The sequence below is a fragment of the Ruditapes philippinarum genome, unplaced genomic scaffold (genome assembly GCF_026571515.1).
Source record: "Ruditapes philippinarum isolate M1 unplaced genomic scaffold, ASM2657151v2 ctg3215_1_1_1_1, whole genome shotgun sequence".
In the NCBI taxonomy this organism is placed as follows: domain Eukaryota; kingdom Metazoa; phylum Mollusca; class Bivalvia; order Venerida; family Veneridae; genus Ruditapes; species Ruditapes philippinarum.
Window position 1 is genome coordinate 40,827 of NW_026862332.1, and position 25,855 is coordinate 66,681.

The 25,855-nt window shown below is 31.0% G+C and overlaps 1 protein-coding gene across 1 annotated transcript; it reads left to right on the plus strand.

The window, feature by feature from the left end:
• Positions 1–1,003: 1,003 nt before the first annotated feature.
• LOC132718704 (uncharacterized) lies at positions 1,004–25,813 on the plus strand. Its single transcript, XM_060702420.1, has 16 exons — positions 1,004–1,381; positions 7,919–8,050; positions 12,605–12,721; positions 13,909–14,087; positions 14,984–15,877; positions 16,181–16,373; positions 16,600–16,694; positions 17,550–17,745; positions 18,322–18,510; positions 18,902–19,291; positions 19,730–19,930; positions 21,090–21,229; positions 21,815–21,904; positions 22,721–22,869; positions 23,617–23,729; positions 25,019–25,813. The coding sequence occupies exons 1-16, from the start codon at positions 1,252–1,254 to the stop codon at positions 25,180–25,182; spliced, it is 3,372 nt and encodes a 1,123-aa protein (XP_060558403.1). The 5' UTR covers positions 1,004–1,251; the 3' UTR covers positions 25,183–25,813.
• The last annotated feature ends 42 nt before the right edge of the window (positions 25,814–25,855 follow it).

Below are 25,855 nucleotides of genomic sequence, written 5' to 3' on the forward strand. Positions count from 1 at the left end.
CATACACAGTGGACCGTGCAACACTTGAGACACGTTCTGTTTACTGATGAGTCCAGGGTCTGCCTAGACTTAATAGATAGGTGTGCTAGAGTCTGGAGAAGACGAGGTCAACGGTTTTAGGCTGCAAATATTGATTACCATATCCCTACGGAGGTGGGTCAGTTATGGTGTGGGGAGGCATCAGCTGGGATGGACAAACCGATATGGTTGTGCTAAATAGAGGACATTGATAGGTCAGCCATACATGGACGACATCTTAGACAAACAGGTTAGGTTGTATGCTGGAGCAGTCGGCGATCTGTTTATTCTAATGGACGATAATGCTCGCCCCCATAGGGCTAGGGAGGTCCAGGACTACCTAAAGAGGGAGTCTATTAAGTGCATGGACTTGCCAGCTCGCTCATCTGACTTAAATCAAAAAGAACACATGTGGAATGAGCTGCAGGTTAGAATTTCAGCTCGTCAGCTGCAATCAAGAACCATCCAGGAGCTTGGAGTCATGTTGGCCCAAGAATGGGTAGTCATACCCGTTAAAGGGTTAAATTCGTCCTTCAGCTGATTTGATAAAACAGTAAATCAGCATTTTAAAACTTTCGCACGGCGTTAATAAAATTATCCCCAAAAAAATATTCATATTCTTAGCAAAAGTTGAAAAGTATATGTTCCTTATAACTTCCCTTTTATAAAAACTCTAATTAAAGTTAATAGTTTTAATTAAAACTACTTTTAATACTTGTTTTTTAAGGTATACGGTTTGTTTTGCCTTAATAACCTTGTCATTAATTAAGATCTACAAATGTGTGCAAGCGGTATTGTTAGTAAATATGAGGTAATAAAAAGTAGGCCTTTACACCGCATTATATTCCAAAATAAGGTACCTCTAGCATAATATATTCAATCATTTAACAATCTTTTATGAAAGGAACCTTGACATAAATTGCTTTATAATTAATGATATTAACCATTCATAAACTTTGAAAAGGCTTTAACCAACATAAACCGACGGGTAGAAGTAAATGAAATGTTTACGAAAATAAAATGAAATAATTTACAGACCGATTAAAATCACAAGGAAGTAAATATCAAGCGATTCTAAACGCTTAATAAAAGTGACGCTCTATTTCTATTGAAAAACAAATTTAAATAAGACTTTTTGGGGGATTTTGTTGTGGAAAAAAGGAAAACTATTTATGTTTGAAGATATTTAGCCAGAACGCCAGTTGTCGTCTGTGTGTACCGGAAATCATCAAAATGATGATAAAAGAAGCAAAGAAGAATATTTTTGTGCACATTGCACCAGTGTTTGTTATGATAATTTGTTTCAATTCTATTGGATTAACGGACGCTGATTTACTTCTAGAGGGGGATGTCACAATTGCTTGTAAGCATTTTATATTCTTTAAATTTAATTTTTAAAGGCCCATAATGATCCAGACATGCTTTGATTTTTATTTCTCAGAAGCTTTAACGCATTATGTTGTTTTTTTTTCGTGACGCGGCTCAAATGGTCTATTCATTTCTGACACATAATGTGCCTTTAGGAATTAAATATTTATTCGGTTCTGAAACGTAATTTTTCTTTAATATGAATTGATATTGAATCTTTGTATTCGTTATAAACATTACTTATGTGTTTATCCACCTGACCAAGCTATTAAATTCACAACAAATCACTAGAAATGTATCCAAAGAAATCATGTATTTCTTTTGTTGGCATTAAAGCTGCGCGCCTCCAGATGCGTCAAAAATATTTCAAGAAAGTTAAACTTGATAAAAGTGAAGTGTACTATGCTTTTCAGAAAAGTAAAAAAAAAATATAATATTTTTTAAGATTAAAGTAATAATTTACAGGTTATGTGCAATTAAACACTGATTGTGCAGTTTTTATCACCATATTAACACTGCGTTAATAACGCAGTAAGGGCTATTTTTGTCTTATTTAGGTATCTTTTGATAATTTAGCAATACAAAAATAAATTCCGACGCCTTCAGGTTTAGACCTACTTATGCATATTTCCCCTTTGTCAATCCAAATGTAAATCTGAATTTTAAATTTTAGTAGCCGGTTTTAACAAATGTGATTTGTGGTTTAAAGTATTTGACAATATATTTTTTCTTTATGTGTGTTAATTTGAATTGTTACAACTATATGCATGGTTAATGATATGCTATCAAACTACAATTTACTACATGCATGCAAAGAATTGTGGATTGTCTTTTGATCTTAACGCTATTAATGTAGACATATTTGAAATGAACTTCCGAAAACATAAATTAATTTAACAGGGCTAATTTGTGTATTACGCAGTAAGCATGACCTTGAGCAAGGTCAATGTAACTATTATCGTATTGAAATGTATTCTTCTGGAATGGCGGTTGGATCGATTTAATGAATAAATATTTTTTACTACCACATTCAACCAGTTTAAACATCTTAGCATATCTATATACTAACTGAACTTCGTTTCAATTTAACTTGTAATTTGGCCAAACATATTATAATTTTTGCATTATATTTGTTTATTCTATAAATAAATAAATAAATAAATAAATAAATAAACAAGAATTACAAAACCACTCTCTAAATCATCTGTATGTGAAAATTATTGCAAGTCACTTTTTCCTTGTATGATTACTGTGCATACGATGAAATACTTGTTTGTTCTGTTCTGTTCTGTTCGAATTACTTATACATGTATGTCGTAGATTGCAATCTATAATCATAATCCGGAATGAATGTAATTCATTTTTCAATCAACACGAAATAAAATAATAAACAATATGATCACTTTTTCTTTTGTTAATAAAGATTTCAAACCTAATGTGACACTATGTTTAAAGATAATATTTTTCATATTTTCATTTTATACTAAATAGTGATGTTGCATTTACTTAAGTTAAAGTTTTGCATGATTTGATTTTTTACCAAGAAGTTTCCATAATACATCATCTACATCACTATATTCTACAACCATAATGTCAAAAGGTGTCCGCATATCAAAATGATAAAACCAAAGACTGTCTATAGCCAAACATTTAAAAATATTGACTTTTAACCTGGGAATTTATATTAGGCTTTCATTTTTTGGGACCGCAAATTGATTAATTTTGAAGATATCAAGATGAAGATATGAAGGTGGCCAGCCAAAAGAAGAGAGTCTAGCAAGACTTCACGGATGTGCCGGCTCGCCTGGCTCCTTACTGGTGGCAAAAGTGGTAAAGGAATATTACTCCGGTTCTAGCAGGCTAAGAATTTACAGCTAAGACTTTCTGACATTGCCGTATATTGTCGACTGATCAATTTGACCTTTTCTTACTGAAATTCCTGAAATTATACTAAAATACCATGACAAATTGAATAGAATATGTTTTTTTATGATGTTTTTATTGTGCTTGTTTTTCTAATTATTATTATTATTATTATTATAATTATAATTATTATTATTATTATTATTCTTCTTATTATTATTCTTCTTCTTCTTCTTCTTCTTCTTCTTCTTATTATTATTATCATAATTATTATTATTATTATTATTATTATTATCATTATCATCATTATTATAATTATTATTATTATTATTATTATTATCATAATTATTATTATTATTATTATTATTATTATTATTATTATTATTATTATAATTATGATTATTATTATTACTATTATTATTATTATCATGATGATGATGATGATGATGATAATGATAATGATGATGATGATGATGATGATGATGATGAGCAAATCACGAAAAAGTCCCAATTTTGTCGTTTATCGATTTGAATATCGGTTGAAAATATAAAATTTTTATAAAGCCTTTTGAATTTTTCATTTTTGTTTTATTGTTACATGTATGGTATTTACAATAACAAAAATGTAAAGAAGCTTAAAGAATAGTTTAAAAGATTAAATAACATGATTAGCAATTGACACAATTGTTTGTAACTTCAAGTATCTGACACATTTGTTAGCAGACGAAATAAAAATACCACGTTTTTGTATGTTATTATCTGATTGAATGTAATATGTCCACTATTTCAAAATACGACACAAGTAAACGTAGCATCCAATATAACAAACACATCCCACCATTAAGAAGCCCATAAAATAGTCAAACTTAAAGTATTTTAAAGAAGATGGTATCTGTAATAAGATTAGTATTGTCCTTTTAATCTTCAAGATTGTCAAACAGATAATTGTTGTGTTCTACAATGATATATGAACAATGGGTATGAATATGATAGTTTTTGTATTTTACTCTAAACTAGTTTGTTCGTCTGCAAAGCAAGGTCAAGGCTATGACAGAATATATGTTATACATTTTAGTTTGTTTATCACATCTGCACAATAAAACAATAAAAATATATGTCAACAAATTTATGTTTCCACCTGCTTTTTTTGCGTGCAACTTCTTACAGTCCAGTGGCCTAATGGTTATAGTCTCCGATTTCATGTTATTTGCACCTTGAAGTTGTCGGTTCAAATACCGTCAAGGACATGGGTTTATTTTGTATGAGGAAGTTATCCAGCGTGCTTACAAAAGAACAGCGGTTTGTACCCAAATGCCGGTTCGAGTCTTAATAAAGCCTAAGGTATTCCTCAGCAAAAACTATGTTATTGTTAAGTCGCCATATGACCTGTACAGTGTCAATAAGACTTAACTCCCACCTAAATCATGATACATTTTGTCAACCATACATTTATATACCTGAGTAAAGACAGAAACACATGTTAAACGCACATACAGGCGCCCGACGTCTAATATCCTCTTTATACCTTCTTAAAAAATGTATAAAGGAGAAGGGTAGGGTTAGGAGTAGGGTAGGGTAGGGTAGGGTAGGGTAGGGGCGAGTGTTAGACGTCAGGCACCTGTGGGAAGCACATAAATTTTGTTATTACAGATACATATACAAGCGTAAATGCCTGAATAAAATACATTATGAATACAATAGGACCATATTGTTGAGCATCGATAAGCTTGAGGGTGCCGTTTTGTATACGTGCAAGTACAAAGTATCAAATATACACTATTGTCTCTTTAACATTTGTATTTAAAGATAACAAATCTTAAAAAAAATCGCAGGCAAAACATAAATCACTATATGTAGCGCTCAAGCGGAAAGTATTATAGCTCTTTGTGGTGTTACAACTTTAAAGATATACTCTACTAAAACTTGATATTTTTATTGAATTTTATAGATTTCAATAGATATTTGCAATAAAATATTTCACACAATGATGATCACAGTATATCTATTAAAGAAGAGGTGAAAACCTTCAAAACCACCAACTTTTAAAAGTTTACATGAAGAATAACATAAATAATTCTGGTGACTTTGACGTCTTTGGTTATACCCCCCCCCCCCCCCAAAAAAAAAGAAGACAACAACAACAACAACAACAACAACAACAACAAAAACATCCACCCCAAAAGAAACAACAAAATAAAAAAAAACCGTTAATTACCTCATTTTTACAAAACATAAATGCATGTATAAAGTATGAGATAAACTATTTTATGGCATTCAAATGAAAAAAAAAACACATAAAAAAACAAAAAAAAAAAAAAAAAAAAAACAAAAAAAAAAAAAACAACATAAACACTGTATATCAATATATCAATCTTTACACGTCATTTCAACATTATTTACTATAAATTCGTTCTACTGATATTTGTTTCTTGTGTATATTTCTATGGAATCACACAAGAGACATACGGGGTTATTTTTATTATTCCGTTTACTTAAAAAAAAGCGATTCCGTTTGAGAAGAAACCTAACCTTTCATGTACAGGCCGGTTCATGCGCGCAATTTTACTTCTGATACAGGTGAACGTTTCTATCAATTAATACTTAAAGGGATATTCAGGCAAATATATGACAAAATATTAAATTTACCATATTTACTAAACTTACGCTAAAATGAAGTTTTTAAAAGTGATTCAAAGTCCAAGCATGTTTTTTTTTCTGTATAAATACTTTATAATGTGAGTTTAAAACTTAAATAAGTCTACATATGAGGAACGAAATGACGACGCAGACAGAACTAACAAGTAGTCTTAAAACAAGTCATTTGACAATTACAATCCCTAGAAGTTAAAAAAACAAATATCGTGGATATTGTAAGATTATAACAAGCCTAAGTCGCTCATTTGACAGGTACTTTTACGTTTTTATAGTTCACTGTGGTAACTATGGTGAAATCTAAATGCTCTAACCTGACCCGCGTGGGTCAGGTTAGGAAACCAACATTTTTTTCTTTATATGTAAAAAAAATGTGTTCCATAGACTGCCTTGTCTATTCATTTCGATGACATGTATAGAATATTGAATAGAAAATTAAAATAAAAAATATGAAGATTTTGCCTGTGTCTCCCTTTAAATCCATCGAAACAAACAGGAGATATTCTCCCGACACTTTCTCGAAATTTAATAATCTCTGGTTACCTTGACAATAGTTATTTGCTGCTTACACACAGTCATATGACTGTGATTTTATGTGATGCATTGCTTCAACATGTTCAGTTCACATATTTTTATATTTTTTATTGACATTTGACCTCTGTGTGCGTCCTTGTCTTTAGTCACAGTGACCTAAATTTTACTTGTCACATTCCGCCTCACATAAACATTTTTGTCAATATCACTGTTGACCTTGACCTTTCATTAATTGACCTGTTTTATGTTCGTTATACTCAGTTTAACCATTGTGCCGATTTGTGATAAAATATCTTTAAATAAGAGTACCAATTTGTCCGTATACATATTTGCTTGGGGTATGGGAAGGCTTCTGACACCCCGTATTATACATGTATATGAATATAGTTAATATTTATGCAAAGTTATATCAAAATCTAACAATGTCTGTTGAAGTTTTGCTCCTGACAAGCGCTTTTCTCTGACCATTAAGTGTTACTTTGACCTATGACATGACATAGAGACCTAGTTTATACGAGCGACACCATGTCTTTCAATGATATATAAATCTGCCTGCGCGATGGAAGTTACCATTATACGATCTACCTGTTAAAAAGTGCGGTTAGAAATGAAAGATAACACAATTTTATTTGTGGCCACCAGATTATTAAAAAGTAGAATGGTGATTTTTACCAAACAAAATGACCATTAATGTCCTTTCGTTGTGTCCGTACATATATATGTATTTCATACAGGTTTACATAAATAAATACTGCAATATGAATAATGAATACAACTTTCTTTCATAGAACATCAAGCATGCACAGGACTTTCAAATTCACTGAAATATGAAATTGATTTTAGATGAATGAATTAAAATGCTTTTGGTTTGACGATCTATATAAATTTCAATAACAAAACAAGATCACATGCATGTTATGATGCATTTTATATTTTGTATGATGGAATTTCTTTTCAAACCACTTTCCATACATTCGATAGGTAATACCACTCTGTTAAGATCGAAACTTTGAAATGGAACGCAATGATTGTTGAACATTTAATTACGTTAAAAATCATATTATGTTTATATGGGGGCCCTGGCGGACGATTTTTTTTCATGATCATCTTTAAGCACATGTTCGAAGTACGGAAACACAAAGAGAACATTTAGCAAAGAGAACAACAACAAAAAAAAAATAGCAAAACCCGCACTTTTTTACTTTAAGGATTTGATAAGCCTTATTTTCTACGATTTAACACTCATGGGTCGATGTCAAAGTTAAATAAAGATAAGACAAAACACCCGTAAATAACTCGGATAACTTATGGATTTAGAAGAAACCTGTAAAAGTCTTGTCCATTCGTTGACTCTCTCGGTTAACGTTAAACTTTGGTAAAATTTAGGAAAAGAAAGAGATAGCATTCTGTAAACGTTTTGGCATTAAAAATGTGTTATACACATATATACACATATATACTTTCTCTTTCTCTTGCTTTTTAGCTATACTTGATATACAGGATGTGACTGATGGTAATTGTGGAGATATTAATGTACCATCGGTAATGGTCATGGAAGCTATACGATGGTACCTTGAAAAAGTCAACAGCGATGAAACACTCCCTTTCAAACTAGGTAAGTTATTTCTCAAGATTAGTGTATTTTAAAAATTGTAAGTATTAAATTATTGACAAAGTCGTTATTTTTTACCTTAATTTATTAAGCAAACTCGTAATTCTTTACCCGAACTTATTAATTAAGCCATCATTCTTGGTATTTATCTATTTATCAAAGTCTAAGTTCTTTTTTATTTATTAATTTAAAAGTAAGTCGCAGTTCCTGGCCTTGATTTATTAAAAAAGTCACCACAATTTTCAACCATTATTTATTTAACAAAGGCGTTCTTTCTGGCCTTTAATTATTGAGCAAAGTCGTTCTTCCTGGTCTTAAATTATTGAAACAAAGTCGAAACTCTTGGTCATTAATTATTAAACAAAGTCGTAATTCTTGGTCTTGAATTATTAAACAAAGTCGTAATTCTTGGTCTTGAATTATTAAGCAAAGTCGTAATTCTTGGTCTTGAATTATTAAGCAAAGTCGTAATTCTTGGTCTTGAATTATTAAACAAAGTCGTAATTCTTGCTCTTGAATTATTAAACAAAGTCGTAATTCTTGCTCTTGAATTATTAAGCAAAGTCGTAATTCTTGCTCTTGAATTATTAAGCAAAGTCGTAATTCTTGCTCTTGAATTATTAAACAAAGTCGTAATTCTTGCTCTTGAATTATTAAGCAAAGTCGTAATTCTTGCTCTTGAATTATTAAACAAAGTCGTAATTCTTGCTCTTGAATTATTAAACAAAGTCGTAATTCTTGCTCTTGAATTATTAAGCAAAGTCGTAATTCTTGCTCTTGAATTATTAAACAAAGTCGTAATTCTTGCTCTTGAATTATTAAACAAAGTCGTAATTCTTGCTCTTGAATTATTAAACAAAGTCGTAATTCTTGCTCTTGAATTATTAAGCAAAGTCGTAATTCTTGCTCTTGAATTATTAAGCAAAGTCGTAATTCTTGCTCTTGAATTATTAAACAAAGTCGTAATTCTTGCTCTTGAATTATTAAACAAAGTCGTAATTCTTGGTCTTGAATTATTAAACAAAGTCGTAATTCTTGCTCTTGAATTATTAAGCAAAGTCGTAATTCTTGGTCTTGAATTATTAAGCAAAGTCGTAATTCTTGCTCTTGAATTATTAAGCAAAGTCGTAATTCTTGGTCTTGAATTATTAAGCAAAGTCGTAATTCTTGCTTTTGAATTATTAAACAAAGTCGTAATTCTTGCTCTTGAATTATTAAACAAAGTCGTAATTCTTGCTCTTGAATTATTAAACAAAGTCGTAATTCTTGGTCTTGAATTATTAAGCAAAGTCGTAATTCTTGCTCTTGAATTATTAAGCAAAGTCGTAATTCTTGGTCTTGAATTATTAAGCAAAGTCGTAATTCTTGCTCTTGAATTATTAAACAAAGTCGTAATTCTTGGTCTTGAATTATTAAGCAAAGTCGTAATTCTTGCTCTTGAATTATTAAGCAAAGTCGTAATTCTTGGTCTTGAAATTATTAAACAAAGTCGTAATTCTTGCTCTTGAATTATTAAACAAAGTCGTAATTCTTGGTCTTGAATTATTAAACAAAGTCGTAATTCTTGGTCTTGAATTATTAAGCAAAGTCGTAATTCTTGCTCTTGAATTATTAAGCAAAGTCGTAATTCTTGCTCTTGAATTATTAAGCAAAGTCGTAATTCTTGGTCTTGAATTATTAAACAAAGTCGTAATTCTTGGTCTTGAATTATTAAGCAAAGTCGTAATTTTTGGTCTTGAATTATTAAGCAAAGTCGTAATTCTTGCTCTTGAATTATTAAACAAAGTCGTAATTCTTGCTCTTGAATTATTAAACAAAGTCGTAATTCTTGGTCTTGAATTATTAAGCAAAGTCGTAATTCTTGGTCTTGAATTATTAAACAAAGTCGTAATTCTTGGTCTTGAATTATTAAACAAAGTCGTAATTCTTGGTCTTGAATTATTAAGCAAAGTCGTAATTTTTGGTCTTGAATTATTAAGCAAAGTCGTAATTCTTGCTCTTGAATTATTAAACAAAGTCGTAATTCTTGGTCTTGAATTATTAAACAAAGTCATAATTCTAGGCCATTAATTATTAAAGAAAGTCGTAATTCTTGGTCTGGAATTATTAAGCAAAGTCGTAATTCTTGCTCTTTATTCATAAATTAAGGTGTGTTAGTCTTCGGCCTTAGTTTCTTTAAGTCGTTTTTCTTGATGTTTATTTGTTTAATAAGTCATAATTCTTGGCCTTCATTTATTAAAAAAAGCCGAAGTTCTTAGCCTTTATTTTTCATACAAAGTCTTAATTCCTGGCTTTTATTTATTAAACAGAATCTTAATTATTGATATTTATTTTTTAAACAAAGTCGTAATGATCAGCTATTATTAATCAACGTTGTAAATCTTAGCCTTTATTTATTTAACAAAGTCGTAGTTCTTGTTTTTATTTATTTAACAAAGTTAAGAAGAAACACATTTTATATCGTTTTAACAATGACAGTGCCTTTTGGGGTCAGGGTCTGAAATGTCAAAAATAAAATCAGGATCAAATGTAAATCTTTATTATTCATAAATAGTAAATACGTGCAAGTTAACCTCAAAGCAACTCTACAAAATACGGGGGGAATTACGTTTACCTCATTTCATGCATTTGAAAGGCATTCATGCTTTGAAATTAAATACGGTTAACCTTGAATATCTCACTTTTATAAAATTCCGCTCAGAGTGGTGATTAATTGTAATCATCGGTATTTATATATACAATCTATATAAAGAGCAGGAGAAAATTAATGTATAATTGATTGAACGAAAATGTTTTATTGTTATTATTAAAAAGCTTTTCACAGTGTGATGGTTTACTATTTTCCTTATAAAAAACCATTATAAAAATTGAATAATAGTATAGAATGATTTTTTTTGTCAATTTGGCAGTGTAAATTCATTCACCGTTTCTAATCAATTATCTATAGATTTAAAATTTAAAGATTTTTTTTTCAAAAGACATACACATTTTACAATATCAGTCGCCACAAACAAAATGACGGTTATAAATAGTAAATGAGAAAAGTATGTAGTCAACTGAATACAAATTATTTATACAATAATATATTTATATTATAAAGCACAAAAACACATTAGAAGTGCATAGTATTGGGATGACTGCAAAAAAAGTTAAAACGACCAATACAAAAACGTCACGTTAGTGCAATAACGTAATAAGTCCTTCTAAAAATAAGAGCAGTTAATCAGTTATGTTCCTAAGGTGACGATTAAAGATGTTTTGATGCTATTCGGTTAAGCTATAATTTATTAAAACTTCCTTCTTTTAAATACGTGTTTGACATACTTGTACGATGAAAAAGAGGTATATATAAAAAAAAATCAGGGAATGAACCACAGAATCCAAACTAGGTTAACTTAAGCTACAGGATTAAATTTATTGAATTTGTTTATTCAATATCTAATAAACACACTGTCATAATCTCTTATATCTGAAATTTAACCTCAAGCTTTGAAACTTCGACTCCTAAAATCGGTATTCAATTGAAAGAATCCATTTCATAGCCTTTTCTATAATTTTTATCCATCTTGGTGGTGAATATTCAATGTTAAAACTGTAATATGGCGCTAGCATCAAAACTCTGATATAGATATTCAAAATTCATAAAACGAGCAGAAATATCGAGCTAGCAGTGACCAAAGTATTGGCTCTGAGACTGATATTCATTATTTAATGTCATTATTATGGTAGCATTGAATCCAGAGCTGGCTCTGAAATCGATAATTAATATATACTAAAACAATATCGAACTGACCTCGACAGAATAGCCTCAAATGAACAGCCAGCTCTGGGATCGATATGGATGTATGCAAAAGCCAAAGAACGATGCACTCGACCCCATAAGGGTCCCAAGAAGTAAAATCTTGTTTTGACTAGATTGGCACCGATATAAAATGTCTTTATTTCATTAGACCTTATTTTAAAGGTTTGAATATCTAGCTCAGATTTGGCTTTTGTTTACAAACGCTGATTTCTAAGTACACCTTATTCTTTCTCTAGAATTTCAATGATAAATATATATGCTTCTTGTCAAAAAATACACATCTGGTCACTCATTAGGAGTACATGCTCGTTTTAATCCCTGTTTCCTGTTCGTGGCTGAACGGTTCAGGTTATTTCGATATGTTACTTGTTGACTTGTTGACCACTTTCCCCTTTTCGCTGTGGGTTAGAATCCCGCCAGGGATTTTGATATCATCCACGTGATGAAGCTTTTCAGCTAGGTTACGGAACGTCATTGCGACGTAAGCGTAAACTGTTCCCTATTTATATGCACTACAAATAATTTCCTTACATTCAGAATTTTAGCTCTTTGCGACATCATTCAAAGTAAATAAAATTAATATCTGACAAAAAATGTTTGCAATATATGCTGATCACGATAAGTGAAAACGATGTCACCTAACAAGTTATATTCATTTTGAAAGTCTTAAAATCATGTTTTATATAATCACACGTCATCTTAAGCATGAAATTGATATTAATTATTTGAAAAAATCACTTCTGACTATTTTTCAGGATTATCATATTACAAGACATGTGGGAATACTGGACTAGCTGGACAACATGCCGTCGACATATTATCAAAGTACCGGATGGCAAGAGTTACCAATTCTTCCGAAGACTTCATAGTTGGTAATATATCATATTTTAAGTAATTTTATCAAGGTAATCAGGAAACTGTTTAAAGATCCTGTGACACAATTTTTGTATGGTTTTATATCATAAATATGATGCTCAAATTAAGATTTATTAATATTGTATGTTCCAAAAAGCATAATTTATAAAGATATTATCGAATTTAACATTTCATGTAAATAAAGAGAGGTAATTAGAAATTTATTTTCTATAAAGTCTAAGTCAAATTTTCTAATAAGAAAATAATTCATATATTTTAATGATTATATATTATAGACACAAGTAATTGGAGTACATATTTTACATATTCTTTGATGTTTAAAAATGTTTGTATTAGCATAATATAAACATACATGTATACAAGTATGTAATCACTTAAGTGTGATATACAACCTCAATCACAAGATACAGGATCTTTCATAGATATTTTAAAAGTTGTACCTTAATGACCGCCAATCACGGCGAAATTATAAGTTGCCCTGACTTTATTTAGCTTGTTTATGAACGACATCACGTTATGCAGGCGATCGTTCTCACCCCAAACCCTAGCACCGGCATCAGTCTCACTCTCTCCAAAATGGCATGTCTCCACACAATATAGTTTACACTCATTTTTGAACACGAGAGCCGTGATAAATGAAAACTGAAAATGTTGAAGACTCAGTTTGATTAAAAGTGGTCATGGGCAGCAGTGAATTTCTACTAAAAAGTGCAAAGTGAATTAAATAAATAAAAAAATTATCCTTCCCTATAGAATATTTTAGTCGGTTAATCATGGTTTGAATTTTGAAATGTCTACTGTTAGATATCAAGGACGTGCTGAATTATCTTACTCTATACTAGTTGAAATGGCAATTTCTTACTGAGAGTAAAAGACGCAAATTATTTTTACTTTTTATTTACTTATTCTTACTTTTTATTAGTATTGTCAATGTTTTGTTTTCGCTGAATAGTTTCTTTTCGTTACATAATCGACTTTTAAACTTAAGTTAGCACGAAGTCTTTTTTAGTTTTAATCAGTATTTAAATAAAAGCAGTTCATTCAAAGATCGGTACATCATTACCTATCAATGTAGTACTTAACAGATGTTTTTGTGCTTTTTTTCGTTTTTACTTAAACCATTCGCTGCTAAATTGTGTAGTATGTATTTTGTTTATTCGTACATTTTTGTTTACTTTTCAAGGCGTGCTTGGCCCAAGCTACAGTTCTGAAGCTCAAATTGTTTCATCCATTCTTGGGTCCCAGCTACCTTCGGAGAGGTTAATACAATTAGGATATTCCTCTACATCGACCGTATTGAACGACAGAATCCGATATCCTAATTACTACAGAGTCATCTCAGAGGATGGTATCCAAATAACTGTAAGTTATATATTTATACCATTTGAAACGAAAGACTACGTTGTATTGTAGTTAAATATTGACCAGCATACACACGTGTTACGGTTGCTAGAGCGCTGCACCTCATTGATGTTGGAAAGATTCTGGGTAAGAATAAAATGTATTCAACAGACATGAACCACGATAAATACATAAAAAAATCAAAATACTTTTCACGGCTATGTTTGAATATAATACACATACACAACTTGTTTAAATTAAAGGAAATGTATGAGGTCCAAAGGCATTTACACAGAAAATATGAAACCCTTATGCTTGGGAACTTAAAACATGGGTATTGGAAAATGAAGAATTAAGCACTAATTAAATTAAAAATAAGTTTTTAAGATATTTGAGTCAAAACTGTTTAAACGCTTTTTATTTTATTGACTTAAAAAGATTAAAGTGAAATGTTGCAATTCTCTGGTGCATAATATTAGAACAAGATAAATTTAAAGATATCACTACCTACACCGCAATATTATGACGTTGACAGTGTTTTCAGGATCATTGAGTCCAGTACTTTTAAGTGTTGAAAATTGAGTACCGCTCAAGCCGGTGTAAGGGGACGCATGTGATGTTGCATTTTTTCATTATCCCTCATGTACAGACTCAATCAAACCTAGTCTGAAATTTTCATGTAATTTTGCTATTTTAATGCTTCCGAGGGAGATATTTAGAAGAACCTTTAAACACTTACCTTGAAATCTTTCCAAAAATGAATTTTGGTTTTCTTCATTATGTTCTTCAAAATCAAATGGAAACATTTTTTAAATTTTTGTACCGTTATATTTCAAATAGGTATAAAGAAATTATCTTTGAATTCAAATTGTATATTGTATAAGTAGAACATAAAAGCAAGTCAATATGTATTGCAGACAATGGTTCATTTGATGAAATCTCTGGAATGGAATCGAATCGCCGTGGTATATGAGAATGACACATATGGTAGAATTGGTGCAGAGTCACTGGATATCGAAGCAGCTAAAAATAGCATATGCATATCTCGGTCGTATCCAATCACATTAGACAGCTCAAGGAATGTTCATTTATCGCAGCTCAATGACATCATTGAAAAAATTGCTGTATTGTCTCCGAGCGTGCAGGGTGTTGTTTATATTGGCGGAAAAGTTGTGGCTAATAAAATCTTTCAAATTATAAATAACCTACACTCATCTGAAGTTCCTATATTCATTGTGTCAGAAGCAACTCAGTTGCAGCTCGATGTTTTTAAATCTGCTGGTAGTGGTATTCTTTCAGATGCAAAGGGAACTCTTGTTGTTTCAGCCCCATATTCAGAGGAAAAGGACTTTAAAAGTTATTGGAATTCATTATTTACGAATATTGAAAAATTACGTAACGCATCAGGAGTGAATCCATATCTTTTTGACGTATTTGAAGCGTACAGTGGATGTGACATCAGGAAGGGGTCATGTCTGCCGCTAACAGACGCCGATGTAAACGCAAAAGCCTCCCCACAATCTGTGTATGTAAATTATGGGGTACTTGCAACGCATACGCTTGTTGAAGTTTTGAAAAAAGTTTCTGCTAGAATATGCAATGGTGAATGCTCTTCTGTACAGGAGTTTAAGGATAACTTTAAACCAGGTCAAGTCATATTCGAAATGGACAATCTTACAGTATCATACAATGGTATCTCTCTTGCTTTTACAAAAGATTCTCCAAATGGCAAAGTAGGACCGAAACAAAATATTTATGAGGTCTACAATTATAGAGAAGGAGAAGAAAGTAATGCATTTGAGCTTGTCAATGTAAGTAAAACATTTTGCTCGTTATTTTCCTTACAAGATACTAATACAATGTCAAACGTTTAGTGTAATTTTATAACTTTGAGTACATTTCCCTGCATTTTCATTTAAAATTATTTCTTTATAATGTAAATGTAAGTAGAGTATACATATATTTTTTAAACAAGGAAAATGCACTGATTTCATATATTCGTTGCCAAAATACAGCATAGTTGATTACTCCATTTCATAAGACTTTCTGACTGATCAATGCCATCAAAGTAGAGTTTACACTACGTTATCAAAGATATTAATATATTTAAACAGGTCGGTTACATGACTAACGATGAGTTTGTGTTAAATAAGGACGATATTCGGGATTACGCCTCTGATGGATCTGAGAGAAAATATCCAAATGTCAGGAAAGGTCAATGCCCAATAAAACAAGTTTGTGACGAATGCATTAGGAGTGATTTGGCTGAGGTAGATTTTCACATTCCCGGGGATTTTTATATTGTCGGTAAGATAAAGATTTTTACTGCAATAAAATTATTGCTTACTATGTGATTCCAATGTCTATCTGAAAAGCAAAATAATTATACATGTACTGCATTTTAACAAATTGTTTGGTTCGGTCATCTGTAAAGCTTTGTTTTAAGTAAGGACAAGAAATCACCAGTTTTTACCTTTTAACGCAAAACATGTGTACTTGATACAAAAATTACAACTGAAGATTATAATAACAGGGATTGTGTCAATCAACAATCGTGCAATACCAGGGCCACAAGGATGTGGGTCAGTTAGAACCAGGCACGGGTATCAGATGTTTCTTACCCTACAGGTAACAATGTTATGTTTCGTTCTATTCTTCCCAAAGTTTCAACAACAATAAGCTAGGTCAGTAAAGGCTCAGTTAATGTTTTTTAAATCTCCCAATTAAATACATAATATATATCATAATAAGCATCTATTGTACTAAAAGTGAACAAAAAGCAAAAATTACATTCAGAAATATCTTTGTCATACAAATTTATATACAAGTAAATGGGAATTGTAAAATAAGCCGTAGGATATGAGAGCACTGACCCAACCGTTTAAGATGATTGCCTCTTAGTTTTGACCGCCTCCGTGGTCGAGGGGCTAGAGTCGATGAATTCTAATCCAGTTACCTCTCTGGCGTGGGTTCGATCCCCGGGAAATTGTAAAATAAGCCGTAGGATATGAGAGCACTGACCCAACCGTTTAAGATGCTTGCCTCTTAGTTTAGAAACAAGAGTCGGTGCCCGACGGCTTGTGGATGATTACATTTTTGAGTGTTTCTCAGTGTCTTCAGCGTCTTAACGTTTTTTTTTTCATACACATTAAGATCATCCAATTAATGCATGATTAGCTAATGCTATTCTGACAGGTTTGTTAATGTATCCAAATGCTCCATTGACGGGTATTTAGTCATTCTGTAAATGTTTGGTTGAAGCTTCTATTATGTCTTGATACCGGTTACAGCCTCAGATATTCAAATTGAAATTGCACTGGTTGGACTAAGTACGGGATTTGTAAGAGGTTTGTAAGTTTACAAAATGAACCGTATATAATAATTATATGTTTCTTTCAAATATTTTAGCTATCGAATTATCTTAATATGAATACATTATCACAACATTTGGATAATTATAGTGCTTGTTATTCCTTCTTTCAGTTTGTCCTGGAAGAGTTTAAGATACGAAGCTGGTATGATCAATACGTCAAGAACTTTGCCGGACACAGTATAGGAGTCATTGTCATCAATAGCTGTAACAACGATTTGGAAGTAGTCCGAAAAATTCTTACACTACATTCTGAAGGATTAAAATTACCTAATGGTGACACTCTTGACATAAAGAATAGAATTCTGGGTAAATAACATTTTCAAAACTATTTTTCATTTGATGTGTGCTACATGTATAAAGTGGTCAAAAATGAGGAACTATGATAATATCATAGTTCATTAAAGATAATTACTTGTCATAATATGTTTTAAATGTAGTCTTTTTTAAATGCAGTACTATATTGTTAAGCGCTGCATGTAAGATGAGCCAAATATTAAACAAATCAAACTTGAGAAAAATGCACTTATATATTTAGAAAAGCAAAAAAATTAAAGGTTCAAGTAATAATGCTTTGTGCGATAAATGACTGATTTTGCAGTATTTGTCACCATATTTCTGCTGAGTGACATACACAAATATATTTTTGTGCATATTTCGACGTCCTTTTGGCAATTTGTGTGGAATGTTAGTGTCATTTGCAATGTGTAAATTACTTTTTTATATTAATTCCTTATTATTTTACTGTAGATGCTTAACGCAGTTTTTAATTAGTTTTTAATGATCATGTTTAAAGCGACTGTCCAAAACAACATTTGAAACAATATAAATTCTTTAAAAGCCTAGTACAATCATTGTATGACATTATCAAACATGTCTGTATAGGTTATGTTGGCGGTCAGTCTACCGACGTCAGTGCACCGGCGGCAGAACAGCTGACAAAGCTAAAGTTTGTCCAGGTTAGCTACTCATCGACCAATCCTATACTAAGCAACAAGGACCTCTACCCGTACTTTTTAAGAATCATAACACCTGATAATGTACAGGCCAAGGCAATGATAGACATTGTAAAAGGTAAGGTTTTACTGCTTATAAGTCGTATGCAATTTAGAATTTCTGAAATTTTAAAACGTGAAACATTTATGCATATTTTTTTTTTATATTAACCAAGGTGTAAAACAACTATCGACACACTATAATAATTATTTTCAAGAGAACCGGAGGCTTGCTCCCGCTTTAAATGTTTTAATCGAGCCACATCTTTATTGCCAGTCAGTGTTTGATTCGTAAATGTTTACGTTAGACTAGAAACGTTTGTAAGTTATTTAAAATAAGATAATCGTATACTTTTTATAAGTCTTTTGTATGGCTTCTTCGGGTTCATATTGACTGGCAACTCTAGTTTCATCATTTATATACTTAACATCTGACAAATTTAAACCGATCAATATTAATATTGTTTCAGAGCTAAAAGGGAAATACATACAGATAGTTTATAGTGAAGGGGCATACGGTGAAGGTGGCTATGAAGCTGTCAAAGAAGCAGCAGCTGCGGCCCAAATTTGTATTGCACAGTCTATTCTTGTGAAAGAAAAAGATCGTTATTACGAGTACTTCGAGACTCTGAGGAAGAAACCACATGCCAAGCTTGTCATAGTATTCCTTCGTTCACACGTGGTAGGGCCTTTTATGCGTGACATGGAGGAGGGAGAAATGAAACGCGGAGATTTTCAATTCATTGGTTCTGAAGCTTGGGGAAAGAACTCAGAGATATTAGACTATAAAAAGAACAAAGGATCAATAACCGTTGCAGTTGAAATGGATAAAAATACTTATTTAGAAGAATTTCTGAAACGTAAATATGTTTATTATGTCGAGATTGACTTTCTAAGTGTTACCACTGTTAGGACTGTAGGAATTCTTGCGGTAATGATAAATGCCATTTACTAAGTTAAATCAATTGCAAAAGCTATACTTGAGTAGGGATATAGCATTTAAATTCACTATTATTAAGCATATTCCGGTCAGTTTCCTACCATCCCAGATATCTGCAAAAGCTCTTAAAGGTATGAAAAATTGCTTACAGTAATAATAGTTTGGCTTTCAAAAGCTTTTCATTTTATGTGAATGAAAAAAAAACAGCAAAAAAAAAAATCAAAAGAACCCCAAAAACGACCAAATCAAGGGTCAATTAAACAGTGAAATATAAGTGATCATTGGTTTGATTTTTCAATATATACTATATGATCAGCAAATAAATTCTGAAAAAAATATCTTTTGCTTTGATTAACAGATCAAATTCCAACATTCAACATGACAAATCCATGGCTTGAAGAATACATCCAAAACAGACAGAAGTGCCATTTTGACTGGAGCTTTAATAAAAAGTATGAAGCGAAATGCACGGAAGAAAATTTACCAATCTCAGATGTTGATTTTGAATCGGACCCTTGGTGCATTTTTGTCTTCAACACCATGATCTCGTTTTTAAAAGGTATCTTAAAATGTTTTTCATCTTGATAATGTTTAAAAGGATATTGTGTTTTATTTCTTACTGCAATATGGGAAACATTCGATAGTTTGCCTTAAATGAATATATCAACGAATGTTTTAATATCCCTTACCATTCTGACGGCTACAAATCTACCCATTCCAAGATAAACCGGAATATCCGTGTCGTTTTATCATGGTTTACGCTGTTCGCATTTCAATCAGTGCATACAGTCAAATACAATTTGAAATTCTGCTAAAATGAAAAGTGGTTTCGTCCAGATTGAAAGATAGACAGATCAATTAAGATATTTTGCGGGTTAAGAGTTAATACTAACAAGATTTATCACTCTTGACTTTCTTGTCTTTTTGTTCGTTTAAAGTTTAATATTATCAACTTATCTAGAACTCTGTATCAAGCGTATTATATTAGAGATTTAAAAACGTATTTAAAACACAACATTATCAAAGAATATAATATATAATGTTAAGATACAACATAGCATTTTACTTACACTTAATCGTCTTCGAAATCAGCAAGTCTTGAACCAGTATCTCCATTACTCTGTTAAAAGTGATATTTTTTAGACACGACATGTATTTACAAGGCGTCTATTGTAATGTATCTCATACGTCAGAGTTTTCAGTAACAAATAAGGATTTTATTAAGTGTTCAGAATTGAAACCCGCTTAAGCCGATGCTATGGAGCGTGAGGGATGTTGCACGTATTCATAATCCCTCATGTACAGTCTCAATCAAACCGAGTCTGTAATTCTCTTGTAATTTTGTTATGATTATTGGTTCCAAGGGATCACTTTGTTTACAGATTTTTGAATATTAGTAGAAGATGACAGAAATGTTATTTTGTATAGGATTGTATGTCTTTTCACTTGGCATACAGTATTACTGTATAATCATGTTGCTATTGTATAACGTATGACCTACACCTGCGGTTCTACCAGTGTGATCAGTGACGACCAAGTTCAGCCAGCACAGATCCACGCAGATTCATCATGGTATGCACTGTTTGCTATTTAGTACAAATTTGGAAGAAATTTTCACCAAAAATGATGATTGTTTTTGTGTGATGGGCAAGTCCTTTCAAAATGTTTTAGCTTGGTAATGGTTAATATATTGTCATAAAATCTATACCATTTTAAAGGAGCTGCCAACTTTTATGATAAGAAATGTGGAAAGTCTTCAAGCAAAACACTATGTGAGGATTTCGTCAACCATCCCGAAGATTTTGTTGAAGTAATGAAACAAGTCAGAATGAACATATATGGATCTGGAGATATTTTGGTAACCAAAATAAAATGACATTTGGTGTTTTATTTCTTAAACTTTTCCTTTAGAATAGGATTGTCCATTTAGAGCTTGCTAGGACTTCTCGGCGGTAAAAGCATACAATTGTTGTCAACTTTAACAATATATTTTTAGAAGGATTAAATAACAAATTTTTCAGCAAGCTTCTGTTTCTTTCGGTTTCTGATTCGTCTTTTTATATTTCTTATTCTCCTCATTAATTTCCCATTTTATTTTTCTACACTTTTTTTATTGTTCCCTTTGATCCTTTATTCATGCTTCATTCTCACTAGTATTATCGTCTTTTTCTTTTTGTTCCCCATTTTCTCAGAATGCCCTTTGTTTCTTTCTTTGTTTTTTTTTCTTTCTTTCTTTCCTTTTTAGTTTTTATCATTATCAACCGTATCAATACATGCATTATCTAATTAAATTTTAATAATAATGATAAAAATAGTAATAATAATGTTTCTTCTGAATATGATATTGTGTTTTTTATTTTCAATTTGGCATAAAAATGGACATGTAACATACATCAAACTTGGAAACTTTACTATCTTCAGCACACATCTCATACATTTTTAGATTTATGACAAAAATGGAGACGGTCTTATGGGATATAAAGTCTACAATATTAAAACCACAGCGGATAAACAATCGATGACATACACTCCGGTAAAAGACAATTACATTGTATATAAGGGGACACAAGTCGAATTAGTATACAACTTGTTTGAAAAGTTGGTTTGACAGATATGTCGAATATATATGCGACTTGTTTGAATAGTTGCTAACACAGTAACCACAAATAAATATGCAACTTTTTTGAAAAGTTGGTTTTACAAGTATGTCGAATAAGTATGGAACTTGTTTTGTTGTGCAGCTTGTTTTATAAGTTTGTTGTCAGGATTTCCGAATAAAAATGCGACTTATTTGAAGAGTTCGGTAAACTGTGATGTCTAATATGAATGCGATTTGTTTTATTTGTTTGCTGTCACGATTGTCGAATATGTATGCAACTTGTTTGAATAGTTGGTTAGACATTGATGTCTTAAGTTTAATAGTTTGTAGACAGTAATGTCTTAATTTCATTGACTTAGTAAATTTTTACACACTCAAATCTAACTACACCATACAATGTACAGTTGTATTTAAATATGTCATAACTTTGTTTGGATAATTTTGATACAAAGAAAATAACTTTGGTACAACTTTAAAAATTTCTCTTTCAATGAGTTCATCAAACTATACTTAACGTTGAATATATTTCGTTAACATTCAACTGTTTTTGTAACAGTTGTCTTTGCACGATAAACATTTTATCATTTCTACTTTTGTAAATTAATTCTTCCTAACTTTTCTCTAATTGCCGTTCAAACCTAGGCATATATAATTTCTCATTCGCCGAGATATAAACGAAACAATATGTTAAATTCGGCGTTAAACAAATAATAATATTAATAAAATTGTGAAATTCTTGCTTTGCTTTAGGTTGGCTCTTATAACGGAGGCCTGGTATTCGAGAAGGATAATGTTGAATATCCGACCGATGCTACGATTGTGTCTTCGTGCCCCAATGAACAAGCATGCAAGCCCTGTCAACCTGATCCTGGACCTAGGCCTGTTACAGTTTCTCCACCGTAATGCATCTTTAATTTTTAGAATTGAGACATTGACAATTTTAAATGTAAAACTGAATTAAAATTGATAGATATTTACCAACAATTACCAATTTTCCTTTTTATACTTTGAACACTGGGTATAACAATTGAATATTTTTTAGAAAACATTTTAGACAATATTTTGTTGTAATAATGATACAAAAAGAGAACATATCTTTTAGTGTTTTTTTTAAAAAAAAAACAACAAAAAAACATTTATATGTTACCTGTTAAAAGCATATATATATTTCGACCTCTTATGTGGCAATTTAAGTATATTGTAAGCGCCGTTTTGCAATGTGTAAATTACTTTCTTTGTTTACTTTCCTTTTCATACATTTTTTTAATTTTTCATGAAAATTATCATGAATTCTGAGGCAGACTGCTTTTAAAGAAATCTTAAATATATTCAAAAAGAAATAATTCACTAATTGACATATGTATTTTATTTCTTTAGAAGTTAAGAGTCATATTTAAAATCTTATGAAACAATTGATATAAATGAAGGTTATCTCCCGAATGAAGTAGAAAGACAATTGGTTACCTCATCTTTAGACATGTAGTTGTATTTTAAGTTTTTTAATGTTGAAAAACACTGTTAGAATTGATAAAAAAAATTGATTGTAGAAAATTCAACCCACTTTTGCTTTCTGCAATTTCTTTTGAAATATAATTATTTGTATTTGGAGTATGAATGTTCTGGATCACTCTTAATTTTTGTTTCAGGGAATCCTATTTGACACTTATTCTCGGCATTATTATTGCAGTGTGCGGCGTCATAATCATAGTTTTAATTGTAGTTATTATTTTGAAATTCCGCAAAAACAAACAACCAAGAGGTAAGATCCAATAAAATAAATTTATATCAAGCTGGCCTATTGAATTATTAATTTAAAAACCAAAACTTTACAGTATATTATTTTATATCAAATAAAGACGCTGAAAAATGAAAAACGAAGACTCGCTTTAATTGTGTCTGTTCGTAATAGAGTGCCACATCTGTCTTGCTTGTAGTAGCATTCAGTCATAAGCACTAAATTTACAAGATGTTAGTACTGGATTAAATAATGTTAAGCTGTATTAAACAGAGCACAACTGAATAAACATGCAAACCTTTAAGTCGAACATTCAAATTTTAAATATTTAATTAATAGAACATTAGAGGTTAATACTATTGCCGCATGCATTATTGTCCGAGTAGCGAGAGTACACATTTAAATCCCGCAGAGCGAGGGATTAAATGAAGGCTAGTGCTGGAACTCCTGCTGACGTTAGTACACGTGAAAAGTGTACAAACGCCTTTTCTGCATAAAAACACATGTCTTCGTTTCCATTAATGTACACCTGCACACAAGAATATTTTTGTTAAGAAGGGATGTTTTTATGACAATAGTTATTACATTGTTACCCGATTGCAATCTTATAGAATCCTCAATTCAACTTTCTTCTCTATGGTGAGTTAATGCTTGAATGTAATTGACTGTTGATTTTTGGGTAAGATAACTGGTCTCGGATTTTGCATTCGTATCATGTTTTCAACTGTTTTCTTTACCTTTTCTTTACTTTGGGACTTGATTTTTCAGGAGGTTTTCAAGGATGTGTGATTAATGAAGTTGAACATTAGTTTGATTAAGTTTTTCATATAACCATTTGTAAACAAATTCACGGGTTACACATTCTTAAAATATGGCAAGAGGTGTTCTTGTTAGCTTTAATTTGCTGTGCAGTTAAACAAAATATTATTTATCATGTAAATCAGAATAATTTTACAAGTTATTGTTTCATGTTCATTACAAAGATATACATGGCGAGATCCTAAAAAATTTATATTCAATTTCTAAAACTGTTCTGGCTATTTTTAGCAAAGTATTGGTTGATGTTATAAATTGTATTTGTAATAGCATTGCCAATATCAAATAACCATAAGCAATTCCATTTTCTTTGAATTTAGAATACACATACATAAAGCCAACAGTACAGCTGTACATGCATAGATCGTCAGTCATTTGCGCTGTTGTATTAAAATAATTAGAAATGTCTTACAGTACATATATCTGAACATATTTCTTCGCGATTCTTGAACATGTAACAGTAAAATGTAACACCTTTTTTCATTTATCTGTTTTAGATAGTACATACCTGACTCCACATGGCTTGAATAGTACATACCTGACTCCGAATGGCTTGACTGCCAGTATGGGGTCTGACTGGATGTATGAAGGTGAAAGACAAGTAGGGGAAGGAGCCCACCAAAGTGATGGAAGTGAAATTATTCCTGAGGAAAAGTTTTGAAACCTTCACCTTCAATAACTATATTATCTTTTCTCACTTCGAAAATAAAACAGCGAACCATACTGTTACACTAAGCATTTTAGTTAGCATTATACCATGCCATTGTACTTAGCATTCACGTAACCATTTTGCCATACCTTAGTACTGAAGATTCACCCAACTACTATATCATACCTTTGTACTTAAAACTCACTTAATCGGTTTGTACAATTTCTTTGAAGATTAGGATTGTAGCTATATTCTGAAACTGAAATTGTTTTTGTTTATCTGTTTGTTGTTTATAAATGTACTTGTTTTATACGTATGTTGTTCTACCGGTGATAGTTCTCTGAAAATGTTTCAATTAAAAAAAAAAAATATAAAGAACTATGAAAAGCAAAAATTATGACCATACCGGTTTCAAAACTATTTATGTTTTTAAACTGATATGAGTTTGGGTATTACACATTTTGAAATTATTTAACATATTTTTGTGGTGTTGTTTTGTTTCTTTAAAACAAATCAATTTTAGAACATTAAAATGTACATATTCTTACACATGCTTTCTAGTGTCAAATTATATCGTTCTTATCATATACTGTGTATTGTATGTTAAGCGTCCAATTAATAAATTTTTAAGAAGAAAATATTACTGTATTTCCTGTTTTAACTAACTGTTAAGTTTTATGGACAA

Bases quoted from the DNA above. Each gene is read 5' to 3' on its own strand.
- LOC132718704 (XM_060702420.1), top strand. From the start codon at position 1,252: ATGATGATAAAAGAAGCAAAGAAGAATATTTTTGTGCACATTGCACCA. The intron at 1,382-7,918 runs GTAAGCATTTTA...CTTGCTTTTTAG, and splicing joins GGGGGATGTCACAATTGCTT to CTATACTTGATATACAGGAT. The intron at 16,374-16,599 runs GTAAGATAAAGA...TTATAATAACAG, and splicing joins CGGGGATTTTTATATTGTCG to GGATTGTGTCAATCAACAAT.